The 19,450-nt window shown below is 43.1% G+C and overlaps 1 protein-coding gene across 1 annotated transcript in view; it reads right to left on the bottom strand.

Moving 5' to 3' along the window:
* Positions 1–5,034: 5,034 nt before the first annotated feature.
* GRIN3A (glutamate ionotropic receptor NMDA type subunit 3A) overlaps positions 5,035–19,450 on the bottom strand; it is an 85,863-nt gene continuing 71,447 nt past the window's right edge. Inside the window, exons 7-9 of the mRNA XM_005533306.3 lie at positions 17,617–17,781; positions 16,824–16,897; positions 5,035–5,484 (exon numbers count right to left, since the gene is read on the bottom strand). Of these exons, the coding sequence (XP_005533363.2) occupies positions 5,148–5,484; positions 16,824–16,897; positions 17,617–17,781 (576 nt within the window). The 3' untranslated portion in view covers positions 5,035–5,147. The remainder of the gene's footprint in view (positions 5,485–16,823; positions 16,898–17,616; positions 17,782–19,450) is intronic.

Below are 19,450 nucleotides of genomic sequence, written 5' to 3'. Positions count from 1 at the left end.
TTCTTTAAGAGAAGCTGCTGGGAGTTTCCTCTGTGCCTGAGACAGGCCAACACCTGGCTAGTTCTGAGACCTAACAGCAGCATTTTGAACTATTTACATAGATCTGCCTCTGTGAATTCCGCATCTTAAAACCACAAACCCGGGAATTCTCTCTCTCTCTCTCTCCCTCTTTCTCTCTCTCTCTCTCTCTCTCTTTTCTTCTGGACCCAGAAGGTACCGGAGCTCTGGTGAGGCCAGCCCTGCTCACCCACAGCCTGTGCGGCCTGGGGGACGCCAGGCCGGACCCCAACAGCTCCCAGGCAGGAGATGGAGGCTGTGGGCCCGACCCCAGGCTGGGCCTGGCCACAGCTGCTGACATCTTGCCGACACTAAACCCTCTCCCTGGCACGCACCAATGGCTCCAGGCTGAGCCTCCCCTCCCAGCGACTGCCAACTGCTGGGCAGAGAGAGGGGCCCAGCACAGCCTGAAATCCAACACCATGACTGCTGTGACCTGAGAAAGTTATTAACCCTTTCACTACATAGATGAGACCTGCAGACCTTGATCTTCTATCAAGGGAGAGAAAAAAAGTGATGACACATGGAAAGAAAACACCAAAGTCAGTAAAAGAAGGAGTCAAGCCTCGGATGGAAGGTGAATGCAAAGATGCCCTAATGCAGCTGAAAATCCTTTTGGTAGTACCATGGAGATGGACAATGATATACTGAAATATCTCCTTTAATTCTTGAGTATGGGGGGGATGAAGTATTCAAACTGCAGATCTGAGCAGAGGCATCCATTGATGAAGTCAAGCAGATTGGAGTAGCTGTGATCCCATGAGAAGCTTGAACAGGGAGAGAGATGAGAGTGAGGAAGACCCTTTGCCCCCAGGGAGAGAAGAAGAAACAGATGAAGAGAACCTTTGCGTTTGAACAACTCATCCTTAAAATAATACCCCATGAGTTCATGGTCCATGGACACACCTCTTAGAGGGCTGTGGAAATGGGAGGAATGTCATGATGCAGAAATTTTGCCTGGGTGGCTGCTATTTGTGGAAATGAAAAGCCACGAGAGAACTGTTTCTTGTGGAGAAGTCTCCATGGCATGACAAGAGAAAACTCCTCTCCCTACAAGAAGTGATGAAAGACTATTGTATAATTGGTACTGTTTGAATATCCCAGGTTTTGTCTCTATGTGGTCAGTTAGGAAAGGAAAAAGTTGGGCAGGGGGAGGAAAGGTGTTCTGGAGGTTTTATTCTGATTCTTCTTATTCTTGTAGTCCTGACCTTAATAAAGTTTCTTTAATAATAAGGACCTTAATAAAGTTTCATTATACCTTTTAAGTTTTAAGCCTGTTTTTCCCTTCTTGTAATCCATATCTCAGAGCAACAAATGGGTACGTACCCTGGTGACTTTAGCCAGCACTAGAACCCATTACATTATTTGGTGCATTGGCCATGAAACTCAGATTGGCGAATCTAAACTACTATATGCAGAAATTCTTATTAAAACTGTTGTTTGGTTTATTTTTCTGGTTCTCTTGCCTCTGGTACTATCTGTCTGTTCTCCCATCCTTTGTCCAGTTCTTGGAAACATTTCTCACAAGCTTGAAACTTCTACAGTACAGACAATCCCTCCCTCCCTCCCAAAATATGCTCAACTATTGTCTCTTTGGCTCTATCCCCAGTACCTTATTCCTGATACAACAGCAGGGCCAGGATTCTGCATTATTTCTGCAGTCATTTTGCCATGGCTGCTGGAAGTTTTCACAGGGATGTGGTGTGGCTTAGAATCCCAGTGCTCCCTGTACTTGGAGGCTGCATTTGAAGTCTGCTCCTAAAATCAAAATGGGAAGTTGTTGCCTTTCCACATTTCTTCCTAGGGTGTAGTGTTTTCCCTGTAAACTGAATGTGCATCGAAGGTGCACCTGTCAGAGGTCTGTCTCATGGGTGGACCTTTCCTGAAGCATGGAATCTCTACTGCCTTCCTGTATCCCCTCCCTGCAGGAAGTACCAGATACAAAGTGGAAGGAGTACATCACAGGCTCTTACACTATTCATTATTATCTTGGTGAAAACATTCAGAATATATAAATAAAGCCTTGCAAATGATGAGGAATCTTGAAAAGTGAGAAGGAACACAGCATCCTGCTTTCCAGGGGGAACTTGGGATGCTGAGGATTTCTGCAAGTGCTGTGAAGAGGTGTAAGAGCTGTTAGAAGGAATGAGAGTAGAAGCCTTTCGCCTTTCACTGAAAGTTGCTCCTGGGATTACAGGTTCTGACAGCAAGTTGTCTAAAGAATGGTCTGTTAATGCTGCCAGTGGATTTTGGGGTACAAATGCTTGTTCATCACAACCAGGACTTGGCTTATGAACAAACTGTCTGCATCTTCAAACAGCTTTGTTACAGCAGCAAGAGTTCCTTTTCCATCAGTGAAGAGCAATTTAAACTGAACAGCCCCAGCAGAGCTGCAAAGCCACTCTGTCCTTCCCCAGTCACTCTTGTATCACCTTTCTATTGAAATTAAGCTTTGTGTGCACACTGCTCAGGTTGGCTTCCCCCAGCTCATGGCAGGAAATGGATACTTCAAACAATCTGCATGAGTCACACATAGGAGCATGGCTTTCAAACAGGAGTTTTGGAAACTCCTGTTCTCCCTTAGTAAGAAAAATGTCTTGGTTTTGTTTCAAAATAATAGCTTCTTTCAAATTAATTTTGGAAATTACTGAGTTTCTCTCTGCTTTTAATTAAACCACCGAGAAACATAATGTATGAAAATAATTAAAATTTATCAGGACTAGTAAATATTGGGGTAAAAGAAAGTAAAGGGGTGACAGGTATTCTTTATGAACAGGTTTGCTAAATTCAGTGTCTTAGACAAGAAAGAAAAAGCCTCGTCTCCAGTCTCCTGTGCACCTTCTGTTACAGCAGATCCTCCCCTCTGCCACAATCTAAAATTTTCTGTCCCCAGGGGACCAGGGTGCAGCAGTGGCTGAACAAGAAAATAACATGTCAAAGTATGTCTCTGTTGGGCAGCAGTAACTTGGGGGTCTTTTCTGAAAAGGCATATTTGGTGCTGCAGCAATTCAGAGGAATCTCTATTCTGCATTTGACATGGGAGAAGTTCCTCAGACAACTACCAGAAGTAACACTTGCTTAACAGTAAGCAACCACCTAACCTTAGGTGGTTGATATTTTTCCGTTTATACTTTTGCTTTTAAATGAAGTCTGATTTGTTGAAGGATTTGGTGTTTGTAGCTTTGAAGCAAAATATTTTTGTTTAAGATATGATTAACATTTTCAATTACCTTTTTTTAAAAAATCTATTTCTGGGCTCATGTGTATAGCAATAAAGACATAAAAGCCATGATAAAAATACTTATAAAACTGGACTGAAATACTTTTCTAGTATTTTAATGAAAAGAGCAATATTCATCTGTTCTAACCATGTGATGTGTGAGGTTGAGGCATCAGATGCTACACAAAAAAACCCCTTTTTTTCTAAAAAGGTAATTATCTAAAGCAGGGAGGAGGGGAAGGGAAAACAACAGAAGTAACTTTGCCTATCAAGTTTGTCAGGAATCCTGACATCCCAGATCTATTAGACCTACCAAGGTGCAGGCCTGTGGATCCCATTTCCATGTTTTATGTCCTAATTTCTCATCCCCGTGTTATGCATTGGAAGGAGCAGACACACAAAAGCAGAGAAGCCCTGAGCAGGGAACAGAAAATCAGCTCTCGATGAGGCTAATTAGACTGGGTCTTGATGTGACCAGCTTTTAGTGCAGATGCAGAGCTTTTCATCTGCAAAGGGTTTTTCAAAGGTTAGAGGTACAAAGAGGTAGAACATCTTCATCAGTCTGCCTGCAGCCTTTGAACAACAGCTAACAAGAACACCCCGGGCAACATTCTTGCAGGTGGCTGGACATAACAGGAGGGTAAAAACAGGAGGGTAAAAACTACTTTTGGTGACTTATCTGGGAGACCAGAGTTAAGATACAGTGTTACAAACTTTCCTTTTCTCTGTAATATGGGATGTGTTGGGAAGTGCTTTTTAAAAATTGTTAGAAACCCTATTTAAAAAACACAGTCAGTTAGGTTGATGCAGTGTTTATTCAGATGCTGAACAGCTTACCCTTCCTTCCCATCATCACCCAGGAGGGAACAAGCTCCATTCAGTACATTGCCTCTGAAACCACAATTCTCATTCTTCATCCACTCACGAAGGTGACTCCTTTTGGTTCTGATGGGACCTTGGCATCTGAATAAATAATGGCCCAGAGCCCCTTTAGTCACCTCATCTGTGAGAAAGGATGTTACTGTCCCCTCTTAAGACAGAGAGTATTAAGGGAGTAGTTTCACAGTGGCAAATATTTCACTTTTTGAGGTAAATAATGATGTACAGTAGTGCCCCCTCTGCGTTGTCCTCCTTGCCCTGTGCCACTGTGAACCCATCCCTTCACCTGCTAGTGCAGTGTTTGCACGGATTCTCTCTGGGAGGGAGTGGAAGCCCAGCCTAAGCTCACAGGCAGACAGAAGTGGTGGTTTGGTTTTTGCCAAGTTATTTTAAGCTGGTTGAGTTCCTTCCCCTCAGAGCAGCCACACCTCTATTTGTGCTGATAGGGCTGAGGGAATAGTGTGTTGTTTGCCACACAGGAATTTGTCTCGTGAGCCTGTGACAGGAGGGAAGGGACTGCCAACACAGAACAGCATCTGCTATAAAGAGGCATCCGTGAGGAGCCTTCACATGAACAGAAACTAGACCCATACAGAACACAACAAAAATGTACCAACAAAGGGACACACTCCCTATGAACAGTTGAAGCTGTTTTTTGGTATCTTTTTTTGAATTAATGCACAGAAAGGGCTAAAAAAGTGGAACCTCACTGTACTGTCAGGTGGAGAAACAAGGAACTCTCACTGGGATGCTCCTTGTCTCTCCAGTCCTTGGGAATGGCTGCTGTTTTCCAGGAGAGTAAGAAACTTGTTGTGAAAGGAGGAGGACCCAGGAGGGTGGCAGTGGCTGTGGGCTGATGCAATTCTGCTCTCCAAAGAGCTTATTGCCTGCTTTATTTTTGCACCCCTTTCTGGCATTACAAAAGTGTGTTACAAATTTTACAGAGGAAGGGGGGAAAGGAAGAAAAGGGGAAGGGCCCAGGTATGCTAGCCTAGGGCTCTGCAGTTCTGTTTGTCCTTGCATACTCTTCCAGCTCTGATTTCCTGTCCATGGCAAGTTGCAGCTCCTGCTTGATGATTTTGATCTGCTTCTCCAGCTCTGTCAGCTCTTGCAGCACTGTGGTCTTCGCAGCGTTGAGTGACTCCGCTTTCCCATTGGTAGTTAAGGAAGGCGGAGTGCCTCTCCTCCCCTGTGGCAGGGGGATGTCCTGATGCTCATGGATTGTCACCTCATTTTGCCCCTCATCGGTACAGATGTATTTTTTTCGCTGGCAGTTGCCCAGGTTGGCTGTGTTCCACACTGCATGCTGGCTGTTCCCCCCGTGGGCCCTGAACAGAGAGAAGAGTTAACACCACATCAAAGCCTGCTCTTGTGTGTATGCAGACCTCCCCTGTGAGCCATCCTACTGGAAAAATTATAAGGCTGCTGTTACATATTACATAGAAATATTATTCCTTTATCCCTGGAATTTTCTTGCAAAGCACAAATCATGAATCTAAATGACAAAATTTTTGTGATTTAACCATAGCAGAGGCTAGAACAGAACTCTTAATGTTATCTTCCCCAAAACCTTTTTTTTTTTTTTTGTTTTTTTCTGTTATATATTACTCAGCTGCAGCTTAGGAAAATCTGAGTCCTTCAAAGACTTCTGAAAGCTTTTGTGGTCACAATGTGCATGTTTATTACAGTATTAGTCCTTTGCGTGTTACTACATTGTTGTGGCTCGGGCATTTGCTCTCATGGAGAAGGAAAGAGACTCCCTAAGATGCTGTGGAGAGGTGCAGGGGGAAGCTTTGTCCTTTATTGAAGTCTTGTTGGGGAGCTGCTCGTGCTTTGGGGGATGGAAACAAATGATGTGTATACAAGCCTTGCAGGTTCATTCCTGAGCTTCCTGATAGACCACAGAGACTTAAGAGATTGTTGTACTGGGGCGCAAATTCCCATCTGGGAAACTTTTCAAATGCTTCAATTTTTTCTCCTGCAGAAATATTTCCATAATATTTTGATTCCAGAAAACATTCTCCTTCTCTCTGGGGAAGTTCCCTGTGGTGCCTTCCCAAATCAGGCCATTTTCCGGGGTTTTTTTCCCAAACTGAGGAGTAGCCCATCCTCTGACTAGAACCTAAGTGTGAGAAATGAACTTGTAAAAATTCGTAGAAATCTAAATAAATGTATATAACAATAATGATATAAAATATAAAGTACAGTATGACACACAAGCCCTTCCCAGATCTAGCCACGAATTCCCACTCAAAGGATAACGATCCTAGCCGGCGCCCATCAACAAAAAGAATAGACAGGACGCGGCCCATCAAGCTGACAGGAAAAAAAAAAAACTCCTCAAACTGACAAGGACAGGCTCGGTGACCATCAACAGGGAAGAATAGACAGGACACGAAACATCAAGCCAAAACGGAGAGGCACCGACGAGATATTCATCACCGGACCCGAACACCTCGCCTTGCGGGCTACCGTTGGGGGAAGCCATCAAGTAAACAAAAGGAAAAATCCAGCCGAAATATCCATCGGCTCCAACCCGGATCCAGCCATCCCATCCGGATGGCCTGAACCACAAGAGCCACTCAGAATTTCTTTACATATGAGGAGACTCGGTCCGGACGTCCATTCGACTCTATTCTCCAATGCCAGGAAATCAATTCATACGACAATCAAGGACTGTTGATGAATGGTGCCTGCCTGGAATTTGGCCTCAAGGCTAAAAATCCCTATAAAAACCCCGGACAGTTTACCCTCCTTCGTGGATTTGGGAACACCTATACCTTTGGGTATAGACCCCTGTCCACCCAGCGCTGCGCTGTTTGTTTTATTGTGGTTTTCCCTCATTGTTTATTTTTTTATAAAAATTGTTTTATAATAAATTGTTTTTATTTAACCCAAATCTGCCTTTGCATTTATAACAGATTGGTGCCGTGACTCGGATTGAAGAAACTGCGGGGAATCTCGCTGCCCAGGACGGGTACCCCCGCTGATTTTGGCGGCCTGGTGAGTTGAGAACCCCCGTAGTTCATTCCGATATCCGAACCAAATTTAGGCAGAGGTAAAAACCACAATAAAAAGGATAAATCCGGATCGGAGAGCTCGGAAGGCACGGAGCCTTCGGAAGCCGCGGCTTACTTTGCTCGTAAAACGTCTAGTGCGCACAAGGGACACCCACGCAGGAAAATAGCTGTAAGTACTGCTGGTTGAGCGGGCGATCGGGCGAGTGTGTGAGACGTGATCTGATCACGAAGCGAGTGTGGACTTCAAGGTCGCGTTTCCATCCTCCCGCGAGGGAATTGGCCGGCCGCGAAGGAAGCGATACAGAGTGAAAGTTTTTTTTTCCCTCGACATACACTCGTAAAACCTGAGACCAAAGGGTGTCTCGGGAACTGATCGCAAGGTACTTGGAGGGGAAGGGACGTCTTGTCGAGCTCGAGGCTGGTAAACCCTCTTAGTAACGGACCCAGGGAGAGGTCCAGGGAAGAATCAAAAGTTCCGATTACAAGAGACCTCAGCTCAGCTCGCTGAAAGGTGAGTATCGGCAAATTTTGATTCCTAAGTACACAACGCAGAAACTGATATCGACTCACGGAGAAGTCGAAGAAAGGTAAGAATATATTTGCGAAGTATGGGGCAGAAAAAGAGTAAGCTTCAAAGAAGAAGCACAGGAAAAGATTCCTCCGATCAGGGGGAGGAATCACCAGACATCCCACTGGAAAGTCCCTTGGGGTGGATGATAAAACACTGAGAAGATTGTCCCCAGAGGAAGGGGAAATCAAAGGAAAAATTAATACATTATTGTATAGAGGTTTGGGGAGGACAGGAGTTGAGAAGTCACCTCACTTGGCCAGTGTTAGGCACATTTGAAAAATGGACGTGTAACAAGTTGTTCTCCTATGTGGAGAACAAAGTCCCCTCAGATCCTGAGGAGAAGGAATACGCTAAGCTCTGGGTAAATGTCAGAGTAGGGCTATTTCCAATAAAGCAAAAAGAAAAACGTGAGTCGAGAGCTGAGTCCTGGGAACCCCTCGATCACTTACCACCCCCGTATCGAGGACCGGCGGGACCTTCCTCTGCAGATCAAGTAATGCCCACAGCACCCTTGGGCCCCCGAGACCAACCCACTGAGATACGTGTGTCTCAAGCGGGAGAGTCGGGGCCAGCAGCAATGCCGGCAGCCCTTCCCCTTTCCCCGCCTGTAAACACCGTAACCACAGCAACCTCCTCGGAGGTTTTTTCTGCGCAAAGCTGGGGAACACCCTATCCGTCCCTGCCGGTCCAGCCGCCACAACCGGGACCCTCCCATACAACGGAGGGGGCTCCTCCCTTCAACCGGGTGGCGGCAGAATTCCCACAATTAATAACAGGGAGGCAACACACAATCACCAATTCCCCTCCCGCAAGTAGAACCCGTTTAAGAGCAAGAATGATAGATAATGAATGGGGAGAGAGTGAAGAGGGGCACCGGTTGCTCCCTCTTAGGGAAGTACCGACGGCCCCGGGAGTGATCGGTTTTGTGAATGTCCCCCTTAACTCTGGAGATGTAAGAGCATTTAAAAAGAGATGGGGCGGTTGTTAGATGACCCTCTCGGAGTGGCTGAGAGGTTAGATGAATTTTTAGGGAGTAGCATTTATACCTTTGACGATCTTATGGCAATCCTGAGATCACTGTTTAATCCGGAGGAAAGGGAAATGATTAAACAAGCCGGGATCAGAGACTGGGACAGACGCAATCCACAGGGGACGCCAGGTAACCAGAAATGGCCTAGCGCAAGCCCGAGCTGGAATATACAGACGGAGGAAGGCAGACGGAACATAATGGATTTAAGGAGCATGATTGTACAAGGTATAAGAGAAGCGGTCCCTAGGGGCCAGAACATTAGCAAAGTTTTCAAAGAGTGTCAAGGAAAAAAGGAACCACCCACTGAATAGATCGAGAGATTACGGCGAAGTTTACAGATTTATTCTGGAACTGACCCGAACTCTCCTGTGGGGGAGGTTCTGTTAAAAACACAATTTGTTGCTAAATCTTGGGAAGATATTAGGAGGGAATTAGAAAAGATTGAGGGGTGGCAAGATAAAAGTCTTCAAGAGCTCCTAAGGGAAGCTCAAAAAGTGTACATGAGAAGAGAAGATGAGAAGCAGAAATCGCAAGCTAGAATTTTAGTAACAGCAGTAAAAGAAGTCCAGAAACAAGAACAGATGCAGGGTAAGTTTAAATCACTACCCGGGAAAGGTCGAGATTCTCACCGGGCAGCCCCGGCCCCATGGAAAAAACCCCCTGAATGCTACTACTGTAAAAAGGTAGGACACATTCAGCGAAAATGTAAACAAAAATTAAAAGATGAGAAAATTTTTCAGGAAGACTAGGGGTGTCAGGGGCTCTTTAATTTAGAGACCAGAACATCCAAGAAGCCCTTGATAAAATTAAAAGTGGGCCCCTAACGACAAGAAGTAAGTTTTCTTGTAGATACTGGGGCAGAGAAAAATACCCTGCAGAAATTGCCATACAGATGTGTGGCTAGCAGAGAATTGTTGTAATCGGTGCAAAGGGAGACCCCTTTGAAGTACCTATAATAAAAGATGTGGAAATAGAATCTGAAAATAAAATTTGCTTAGGGAATTTGCTATTAGTAGAAGAAGCAGATTACAATTTACTGGGAAGGGACATGATTGTTGCTTTAAGAATTAATATCTTGATTAAAAATTCTGAATTAGTGGTGAAAATATTTAAGTTGACTCCTAAAAATGAAGAGAAAATAAACCCTGAAGTATAGCATTCAAAGAGAGAAAAGAGTTGAAACAAATAATTGATGACCTCCTAAACGAGGGTACTTTAGAGCCTTGCATGTCTCAACACAACACCCCCATCCTGGCTGAAAAAAAAAAAAAAAAAAAAAAAGACGGATGATAGCGTCCGATTAGTCCAGGACCGACGAGCGGTAAACGCTAGGACCCAGACTAGATTCCCGGTGGTGGCCAACCCCTATACTTTACTAAATAGACTCACACTAGAAGATGTGTGGTATAGTGTGATTAATTTGAAAGATGCTTTTTAGACTTGCCCTCTGGATGAAAAGAGTAGAGATTATTTTGCATTTCAGTGGGAGGACCCAGATACAAACCGGAAGCAACAGCTAAGGTGGACGGTCCTCCCCCAGGAGTTTGTAGAGTCTCCGAACCTTTTCGGACAAGCTTTAAAACAAATGTTAACCCAATTTGCTCTTGAGGACAGGACAAAGCTTTCACAGTATGTAGATGACTTGCTAATAGCTGGACCGACTGAAGAGAGTGTGAAGAAAAGCACGATTGCCTTGTTAAACTTTCTAAGAAAGAAAAGTTTGAAAGTATCAAAATCCAAACTGCAATTCACAGAGCCTGAAATAAAAAATAAAATACCTCAGACATTAGATATCTCAAGGAAAAAATTAGACCCGGAGAGGGTAGCAGGCATCCTTGCATTGCCTGCACCAAAAACAAAAAGGCAAATTAAACAAATTCTAGGGCTCTTGGGATATTGCAGGCAGTGGATTGAGGATTTCAGTGAAAAAGTGAAGTTTTTGTATAAAAGATTAAACACTGACAGGCTGAAGTAGACTGAACAGAATGAGTCTAATTTCCAGAAATTAAAAACTGTTCTTATGACTGCCCCGGTACTAACTCTACCAGATACGAATAAAGAATTCCAGTCGTTTGTGAATGTGAGTAAACAAACAACACAGGGAAACCTGACTCAGGAATGGGCAGACAAAAGAAAGCCTATAGGCTTCAAAGATCTTAGATCCAGTCAGTCGGGGTTGGCCTACGTGTTTACCAGCAATTGTAACAGTGGCTCTGTTAATAAGAGAAGCAAGGAAAATAACTTTTCCTCCCCTAGTAGTTTACACTCCCCACGATGTGAGAAACATATTGCAGCAAAAAGCAGAGAAGTGGCTGACTGATTCCAGGCTTCTAAAATATGAAGCCATCTTAATCAGCTCACCCGGTTTAGAATTGAAAACCACTGCACAAAAAATCCTGCTCAGTTTCTATTCAGAAAAATTAGTATATGATTGTTCTAAAATCGTAGAGCTGCAGACCAGATAAGTTACATCAACGCAAACTGTGATTGTTTTCCATTTATACATTTTAAATGTGCTTGTTGTAAACAAATTTGAGTAACCCACTGTTGAAGAGAGTACAAACCTAAGAGACTGTGTACCAATTGTCTGACTAAAGAACAGGAGCTGACTAGCCGTTTCTTAATACTTGTCACCCGGGCGGGGTTTTTAGAACTTGACTCTCCTGAGTGGTACCTGCTTTTTCAAAAGGGGATTAGAGGTAAACTAGACTCCAAAGCAAAAAAAATTGAGTGCCAAAAGACAGTCAAAGTACCGAGCAGGACAGACACAATTAAGTTGTCTCGGTGGGCTGCTTTCAAGAGAAGGTACGCCATTAGGACTACAAGGGCCCCTGAAGAATATCCTTGCTGCCGAGAAGATGGTAATCCCCGCCGTATATTTCTATACGGGCGAAGGGCAAGGCAGAGGGATACACCGGTGGGGAATCCTGACTGTCCTGAGTCTAGCCGTGTGCTTAGCCGAGAGAATGATCCCCGAAGTACCTCCGGGGGAGCGTCTCCTGGGGAAGTGTGAGCAGTGTCAGACTGCCACAGATACCAGACGAATAGTTAACTACTGTCCTCCGGAACGTTGTTTGTCTAACAGCACTCAGTATAATCTTTGTGAATTAAAGGGGAAGGTCTAGTGTTACCACTCAGGGGCAAGGCTTAAGAACGGGCAGTCTAAAACTCCTATGAAAAGAAAGACTGAAACTTCCCATTTCAGGTATAGGAGAGAAGTGGGAATGATTCCCCCAATTCCAATCTGCAGTCAATGTAACAAAACGGTCTAGATAGGGGGGAAAAGACAATCCACCTTTTTGACATATTATGCGGTTAACCCTTTATGTTACAATAAAGCGAATTTAAAAATGTGTACCATGGGAGGGAAGGTATATTGGAAAAGTAGAAATTTAAAACATGAAAAAAAAAAAAAAAGGCTTTTTTTAATAATGAACCGATAATCCTTGATTTGTTAAAAAGTAGTGATGACCGGGTATGTTTGCAATTCAACCAAGTATTCTGCTTCTCCAGGGATGAGGAAGGGGTGGACCCTGAAAACAAAATAAAACAACTAACCCTAAAGTTAAAGAGGCAAGAAGCAGAAGCTCGGAAAAAGAGGCTAGAACAAGAGAGGCTTAACTCTCTTAGTGAACATTATGAGCAATTAGAGAAACAATACAGCAATTGGGGGTTGCCAAACCCCAACCAGAATCTTTTCATAGATCTAATGCAAGAAATAGCCACAGAATTAGGTCTATCTAACTGTTGGATCTGTGGCGGTTTAAAATCAGCTGAAAGATAGCCTTGGAAGGGAGAGGAACTAACCCCAGAGTAACTTCTAAAAATGAGAAGGCTCTAAAATATCAAAAACAAAACAAAGACCAGAGGGAAAAGAATTCACTGATTTAGTAGGCTATACCCCGTGTGTAAGTACACTCACGGTGAATTCGGAAAGCAAAACAAAAACCTGGCAACCTGAACCACCCGCGGGCTATTGGAGTCGCTCCCGGGGGAATAACTGTGAATAGATGGAAATAATTGAACTTTACTGGTACAAAAACTCTGGGGCCAATCCCTTCCATAAGCTAATAAGATTGAAGGAATATTGGGATGATCCGGCAAAGTTGAACAAGGGTTGGGAAGCTCCTAATAGTATATATTGGATATGTGGAAAAAGGCATACAGCGAGCTACCCAGAAAATGGAAAGGATCCTGCACACTTGGAATAATTCGGCCCTTTTTCTTTACTCTACCTAAAACAGAGAGTAAATCATTGAGCCCCTCTCTTTGAGACATTAAACAGACAAAGGAGGGAATTAAAACGGAAACTACCAATAGCGGGAGGCAACCAGAAGTAGAACGAGGAAGAATGACCTGCCAAAAGGATCATTCAATATTACGGGCCCGCTACTTGGGCAAACGATAGCAGCTGGGGGTACAGAACCCCCATTTATCTCCTCAACAGACTTATCAGATTACAAGCGGTGGTAGAGATAGTTTCTAACCACACTTCAGAAGCCCTAGAACTCCTAGCCAAACAACATTCACAAATGAGAGCTTTTGTGTACCAAAACAGACTAGCTCTCGATTATTTGCTAGCTGAGAAGGGAGGAGTGTGTGGCAGATACAACGAATCCGAGTGTTGTATGGAAATAGACGATTACGGAGAAACAATAAAAGGATTAGCTGCTGAAATTAAAAAAGTAGCTCATGTGCCAGTCCAAAAATGGAATTCAATCCTACAAGCCTCCTGGTGGGACCAGATATTCGGGCAAGGGGCTTGGTGGAAGAAACTAGTATTTTTCATCACTTGTTCAGTTGCCGGAATCATTTTCCTTCCCTGCTTAATTCCTTGCTTCATCAGACTAATTCACTCTGTTGTGCAAGGAATGCAGATTGCCACACTTCCAATCGATCCTGAGAAAGCACAAAGGAGACCTACTCCTCTCTCTAAACTAATGAAATTAGAGGAGGAAAAAGAAAACGAAAATGTGATTAAAGCCTTAAAAAAATTTTGAAAATAAATATAACCTGGCACAAGCATATAGTGAGAATTCGTTAACGGACTGAGAAAAAAATGAATGTGAGTAAAAAAATTATTATAGTCCTCCCCTGCAGAATTAGATAAAATAACACGAATTTTTAATGTAATGGATTATTAGGCGGGGGACTGTGAGAAATGAACTTGTAAAAATTCGTAGAAATCTAAATAAATGTATATAACAATAATGATATAAAATATAAAGTACAGTATGACACACAAGCCCTTCCCAGATCTAGCCACGAATTCCCACTCAAAGGATAACGATCCTAGCCGGCGCCCATCAACAAAAAGAATAGACAGGACGCGGCCCATCAAGCTGACAGGAAAAAAAAAAAACTCCTCAAACTGACAAGGACAGGCTCGGTGACCATCAACAGGGAAGAATAGACAGGACACGAAACATCAAGCCAAAACGGAGAGGCTCCGACGAGATATTCATCACCGGACCTGAACACCTCGCCTTGCGGGCTACCGTTGGGGGAAGCCATCAAGTAAACAAAAGGAAAAATCCAGCCGAAATATCCATCGGCTCCAACCCGGATCCAGCCATCCCATCCGGATGGCCTGAACCAAAAGAGCCACTCAGAATTTCTTTACATATGAGGAGACTCGGTCCGGACGTCCATTCGACTCTATTCTCCAATGCCAGGAAATCAATTCATACGACAATCAAGGACTGTTGATGAATAGTGCCTGCCTGGAATTTAGCCTCAAGGCTAAAAATCCCTATAAAAACCCCGGACAGTTTACCCTCCTTCGTGGATTTGGGAACACCTATACCTTTGGGTATAGACCCCTGTCCACCCAGCGCTGCGCTGTTTGTTTTATTGTGGTTTTCCCTCATTGTTTATTTTTTTATAAAAATTGTTTTATAATAAATTGTTTTTATTTAACCCAAATCTGCCTTTGCATTTATAACACTAAGGAAACCAGGAGTCTGGTGTTGTGGGAGAAGAGCTTCTCCTTCCTGCCTGCTTTCCCTTTGGGACAAGTTGGTGTGTGTTCATTCAATAAAGGGAGGTTTAAATTCTGAAGGGGCTGCATTTCAAGTTGCTCTATGCTTGAGCTCTTCTGTGGGTATTCTTGGACAGAAGGCTTCTCTGTGTGAGCTCCTAGTGGGCAGGGTAAGGAAGAAGGTTGATATTTTAGGGCTGTCACTGCTGAAAACAGTTGCTTTGCAGGATGGATACTTTTCTCACCTGCCTGCAGTAAAGAAACTTGGAAAGTGTAAATTTTGTTCAAGGACGTGGCATCTGGGAGTGTTCTCCAAGAGATGCGCTGGAAGAGAGGCAAGAGGGGAGGTTTCAGACAGGAGCAGCAACCCCTGCCTGAATCATGCTCCAGAGAGCTCAAGGAATCCCAGCAGGGATGTGTATGTAGAGTTGTCTATTTTTGTGCAGATCAGCTATTTTCTCATATTTCAAAATAAAAGATGGGAAGACTCTCAAGTCTGGGCAGTTGATTTTAACAGATGCCAGAGTCCACAGTTAGTACTCCAGCTTCACCAGGTCAATAAAACCATTCACAATTGGGCTACTGATGCTGAGCAGCTTTCCTAGTTTTTGGAAAATTATGACCTTAAAAAACCAAATAGGTTTTCCTCCATGAGGATACCAGCAGTAGTATGGTGCCAATTCTTTGCACCTCTTTTCTGTATCTTTGGTGCTTTTAAGAGTTCCTCAGTGTCCAGCAGGAATGAAACTATGTGTGATAAATGTAAGTGATTTGAAAGCTGTGCTGTGCCTTGCCATATCAGTGTTCATGACAAGCTGGACACCCCACCTGTTGGTCTGCCGAGTTAAATTCATCCCAATTCTGTGCAAACAGCAGCCCTGAGATGGTGAGAAGAGCAAGGACAGTAGTGGGTGTGCATGTACACACCTGTGGTCTGACTGCTGTGTAGGCAGAAGGTTTTGAACAGTGGTACATCTTCACTCTCCCACGTTGAAAGATTATTTTCATGGATCTTTTTCTAAGCCATTGCCTGGGGGGCTTATGGACCTTCTCATCTTGTTCCACCCAGCAAGGAGGGTGGAGCAGGAGGAAACATTTTGCAATACTCATTGCCTCTCCTCCTGCTCACACATCAAAAGTCAGGAGTGGCTGTGTGTACAAGGAGGTGCCATACATGGTGTTTGATAAGATGAAGGAATGAACAGAGATCAAGTGCAGGCATTTCTAGACACTTGTGTGTATAAAGGTAGCTTAGGAACTTATAGATGCTTACTTGTTTATATTTTCTGACTTTAGCAGAGGAATATCAAAGAAACACAACATACATTGACATCTGTAGGTTTCAGTCAGGCCAAACATCCAGTAACATCCTGGAAGAGTTTTTTTATTCTGTACTCTGTGCCTGAACTTCTCTGTAGAAAAGCCGTGTTGCTGTCTATGTCCTTACAAAGTGCAGCAGTAGGGTTGAGTGCACAGTTCATGCAATGCCTTGTGTTCCTGGAAGCTGTACATTCTGTTGTCTCCACTGCAGAAGACACAGGCTATGAAAACAAGGCAAGGTTGTTGCCTCCTTTTTTCTCCAACAACACTTGCTAGAGAGAATGTTTTCTGAAAGGATGGCATTTGCCTCTCCTCAGCTTATTTCTCATTCTACAAAAGAAGAGAGCTGAAGGAGTTTCAGGCACGTAAGTGCCTGACCTCTCTTTCCCTCTACAGGCTCTGCCTCATGGAGCCCTGGTTACACCTGCTGTACTTTGGCATGGGAGTCATTAATACCCTAAACAAGAGGGCAGCGGACTTCAACTGCAAAGCCTCTATTTGCAAGGGGAGGTTTTTATTAGCTGTATGCAAAATCATGAAAGAACAAGATTTCTAGATTTAATACTAGAAAAAAGAATTAATTTCTGCTGCCCTCATTTGTCACTTCTATCTTGTTTCCTTTTTTCTTTTTTTTATTCTATTAACTTTGGGGTGTATTAGATACATAACTACATATCCAGACACAAGATATTTAATTTCAAGGTAATTTTTACAGTTTGTGTATTAAGGCATGGAGAACTTCCTACCTCTTTTCTACTCGCTTTTTCTTAGACTGACATTTTTCCTCAATAAATGAACTGTTCAGAGCACGATGTAATCTCTAGAGAGAAAAGAGGAACATAAATTAGTAAAAGCAAGATTAAAAATGGCTCCACAAATAGGTAAACAATCTGGGCTTTGTCTGATGGACTTGAGCATAAATTATTTTGCACATTGAAGGATACAAGCAATTTTCTGTGCTTTGTCATGACAACAGATTTATTTTCCCGTACTTTCCCAAAGAAGGGCAAGCTGAAAGGTTGATGAATAGTTTGGGAATAATCTTTGGTGTTAAATTAGTTTTAAAAGATTTCTTCCACTGTGCTGCTTTAAAGCAAAGGAAGTTCTTTCTTTTTGTAAATTTTGCTGTAACTTCTTCCTTTAGAGCAAACACCCAGATCAGTTCTGTCCCATTAGTATAATGAGGGAGGTTACCCAGCATTTCCTGCATGCCTCACAGCTTTGGAAACCTGTAACATTGAGATGAAGTGTTCTGGTTTGCCAGTACAGGATAACACAGTTGCTTCTGTCATCCAAAAGAGCTGAGCTGTGAGGCTGCAAGTGCAAATGCAAAGGTCCGTCCACAAGCTTTGCAACTGAATATTTAAATTGCTTGTGTTTCCTGTTCCATCCTTCGGTCAACCTCTTCTAGATCCAGAAGCAGCTGTCACCTTTCAAATTCCAACTGTCAGTGCTCTTACAACATTTTATACTTTCTTCTTGTCCCAGGCTTTCTTAGTCAGACACACAACTTTCACAGGGTCCCTTCAGAACACATACCTGACTGGTATGGAGCCAGTACTTCATCTTGGATTTCTTCTTGATTCGTGGCAGGACCAGTCTGTACACAATGTGTTCCCCAATAGTGGTGAGAATGGACAAACCAAAGCCAATGCACAACATCACGAAGAGCCCTGAGAAATGCTTTATCCCCATCTGCAGTGTCTGTGAAAAAAATAAAAAGGGAAAGTTAATGCAGGAGGCTGTCAGTGTGCTGAAGCAGATGCCTTGTTTTCTCATGTGGAAATGTGGTCTGACTGAATACACAGTGGTGAAATAATGCAGAACAGTCTGAATACAATTCACAGCAAAGCCTTTGTGTGCTGCTTGGTGTTTAGTCAGAGCAAAGGATCTGTCATGGGAAGAGAATCAGCCAAACACCAGGGAATTTGGTGCTATTCCCCTAATGAGATGGAGTGTTAAGCATGTACAAGAACCCAGTGTTTGCAATGTCCTTGCATTTGTAAAAGCAAGTACTGCTTGACAGAATGTAGTTAATGAGCTATAAAGCAAGTCCTCCATCAGCAGGGAGCTAGTGTTCATATTTTCTGGGAATTGATTGTTAACTTTCCCTTTTTGTGCTTTACCCTTGATGGAGAAAATGTGAAATAAGTAGCACAAACATGGCACCCATCCACTCCCTACATTAACAGGACTGATAGTGTGTTTGTTAGGAACTCTGACTGCATCTGTGGAAAACAGGAACACTCCCACCTTTTTTACCAACCCACCCTTTTCATGTAGTGCACAAAGCCCTTAATTAATTTGTCTTATTGGCATTAATCATATTTGAACACCAAGAAACTGTGTAGAGCAGAAATCTGTACCACAGATACCTGCAGTGCAATGTATGGGTGAAGTATGCATGGAGTACCTTTACTCTCAGGCCTCCACCAATAACTAAAATCCCTTGTAAAAAATTACTGCCCACAGATTACTAAGGAAATATTTCCAGTAATACAAATTCCATTTGTGTCTTTCTATTAAACCATGTTATTCCCCAAGTAAATAAGAAAAAAAAAGAAAAAAAAAGAAAAAAAAAAAAGAAGAAAAAAAAAGAGTTTGGGTAGGGTTGTGTGTCACCTGTGATGATGCTACCCTGGACTTGTTGTGTTCCTTGTGCTCATTTGCTCCATGGGTGGGGATTGTGCTTTATTATAACTATTTTTATAAGCTGGAAAAAGGAATTGGAATTAGTCAAAAGATACATCACAGAATATTTGTGAAGTCTTGTGGACTCATCAGTTACCAATTTTAAGCCACCAAATTGGTAACTGATGAGTCCACCACAGGTGAGGGTTTGGAAGTTTCATTGTGTACTTTTGTTGGGTGACTATGAGCTGTATTTCTCTATTCTGGTTTGCATACTTTATTTCTTTATAACACAATGGTACGACAGAGCATATTGTGGGTTTTTTACAAGAAAAGAGCTTCAGCAATCTAGAAGAGTGAGAACTTTCCCATGCTGGCACTGGCAGTGTTCTCTTGTTTTGGGGATCCTCTGCCAAAATCAACCTCCTTGTACCGAAGCACACTGAACAGAACTTTCAGGACGAGAATTTTTGTACCAGTGAATAAACACTTCAAGGGTGTTAAAGGGTATAATGGAGGTGTAAAAGCAATTTCTAAAGAAACTCACTGCAGCCTGGAAACCATAAAAAACCCATAGCAAAGTGGCTCTGGAGTAGAAGTGTGTCAGAGTTTTGACACAAGGGCTTTTTGATGTGGAGACCGCATCAACTCAACCTCAATGCAAAACTTGCCTCTCCACAATTTCTTATTGATGAGAACCTGCTGTCCCATAGTTTGTCCTTCCATTTAGGGGCACAGGAGG

This window comes from Pseudopodoces humilis, chromosome 4 (genome assembly GCF_049639895.1).
Source record: "Pseudopodoces humilis isolate 2021_Gansu_Grassland_sample_001 chromosome 4, ASM4963989v1, whole genome shotgun sequence".
NCBI lineage: Eukaryota > Metazoa > Chordata > Aves > Passeriformes > Paridae > Pseudopodoces > Pseudopodoces humilis.
This window is presented reverse-complemented; position numbering and strand designations above follow the sequence as displayed.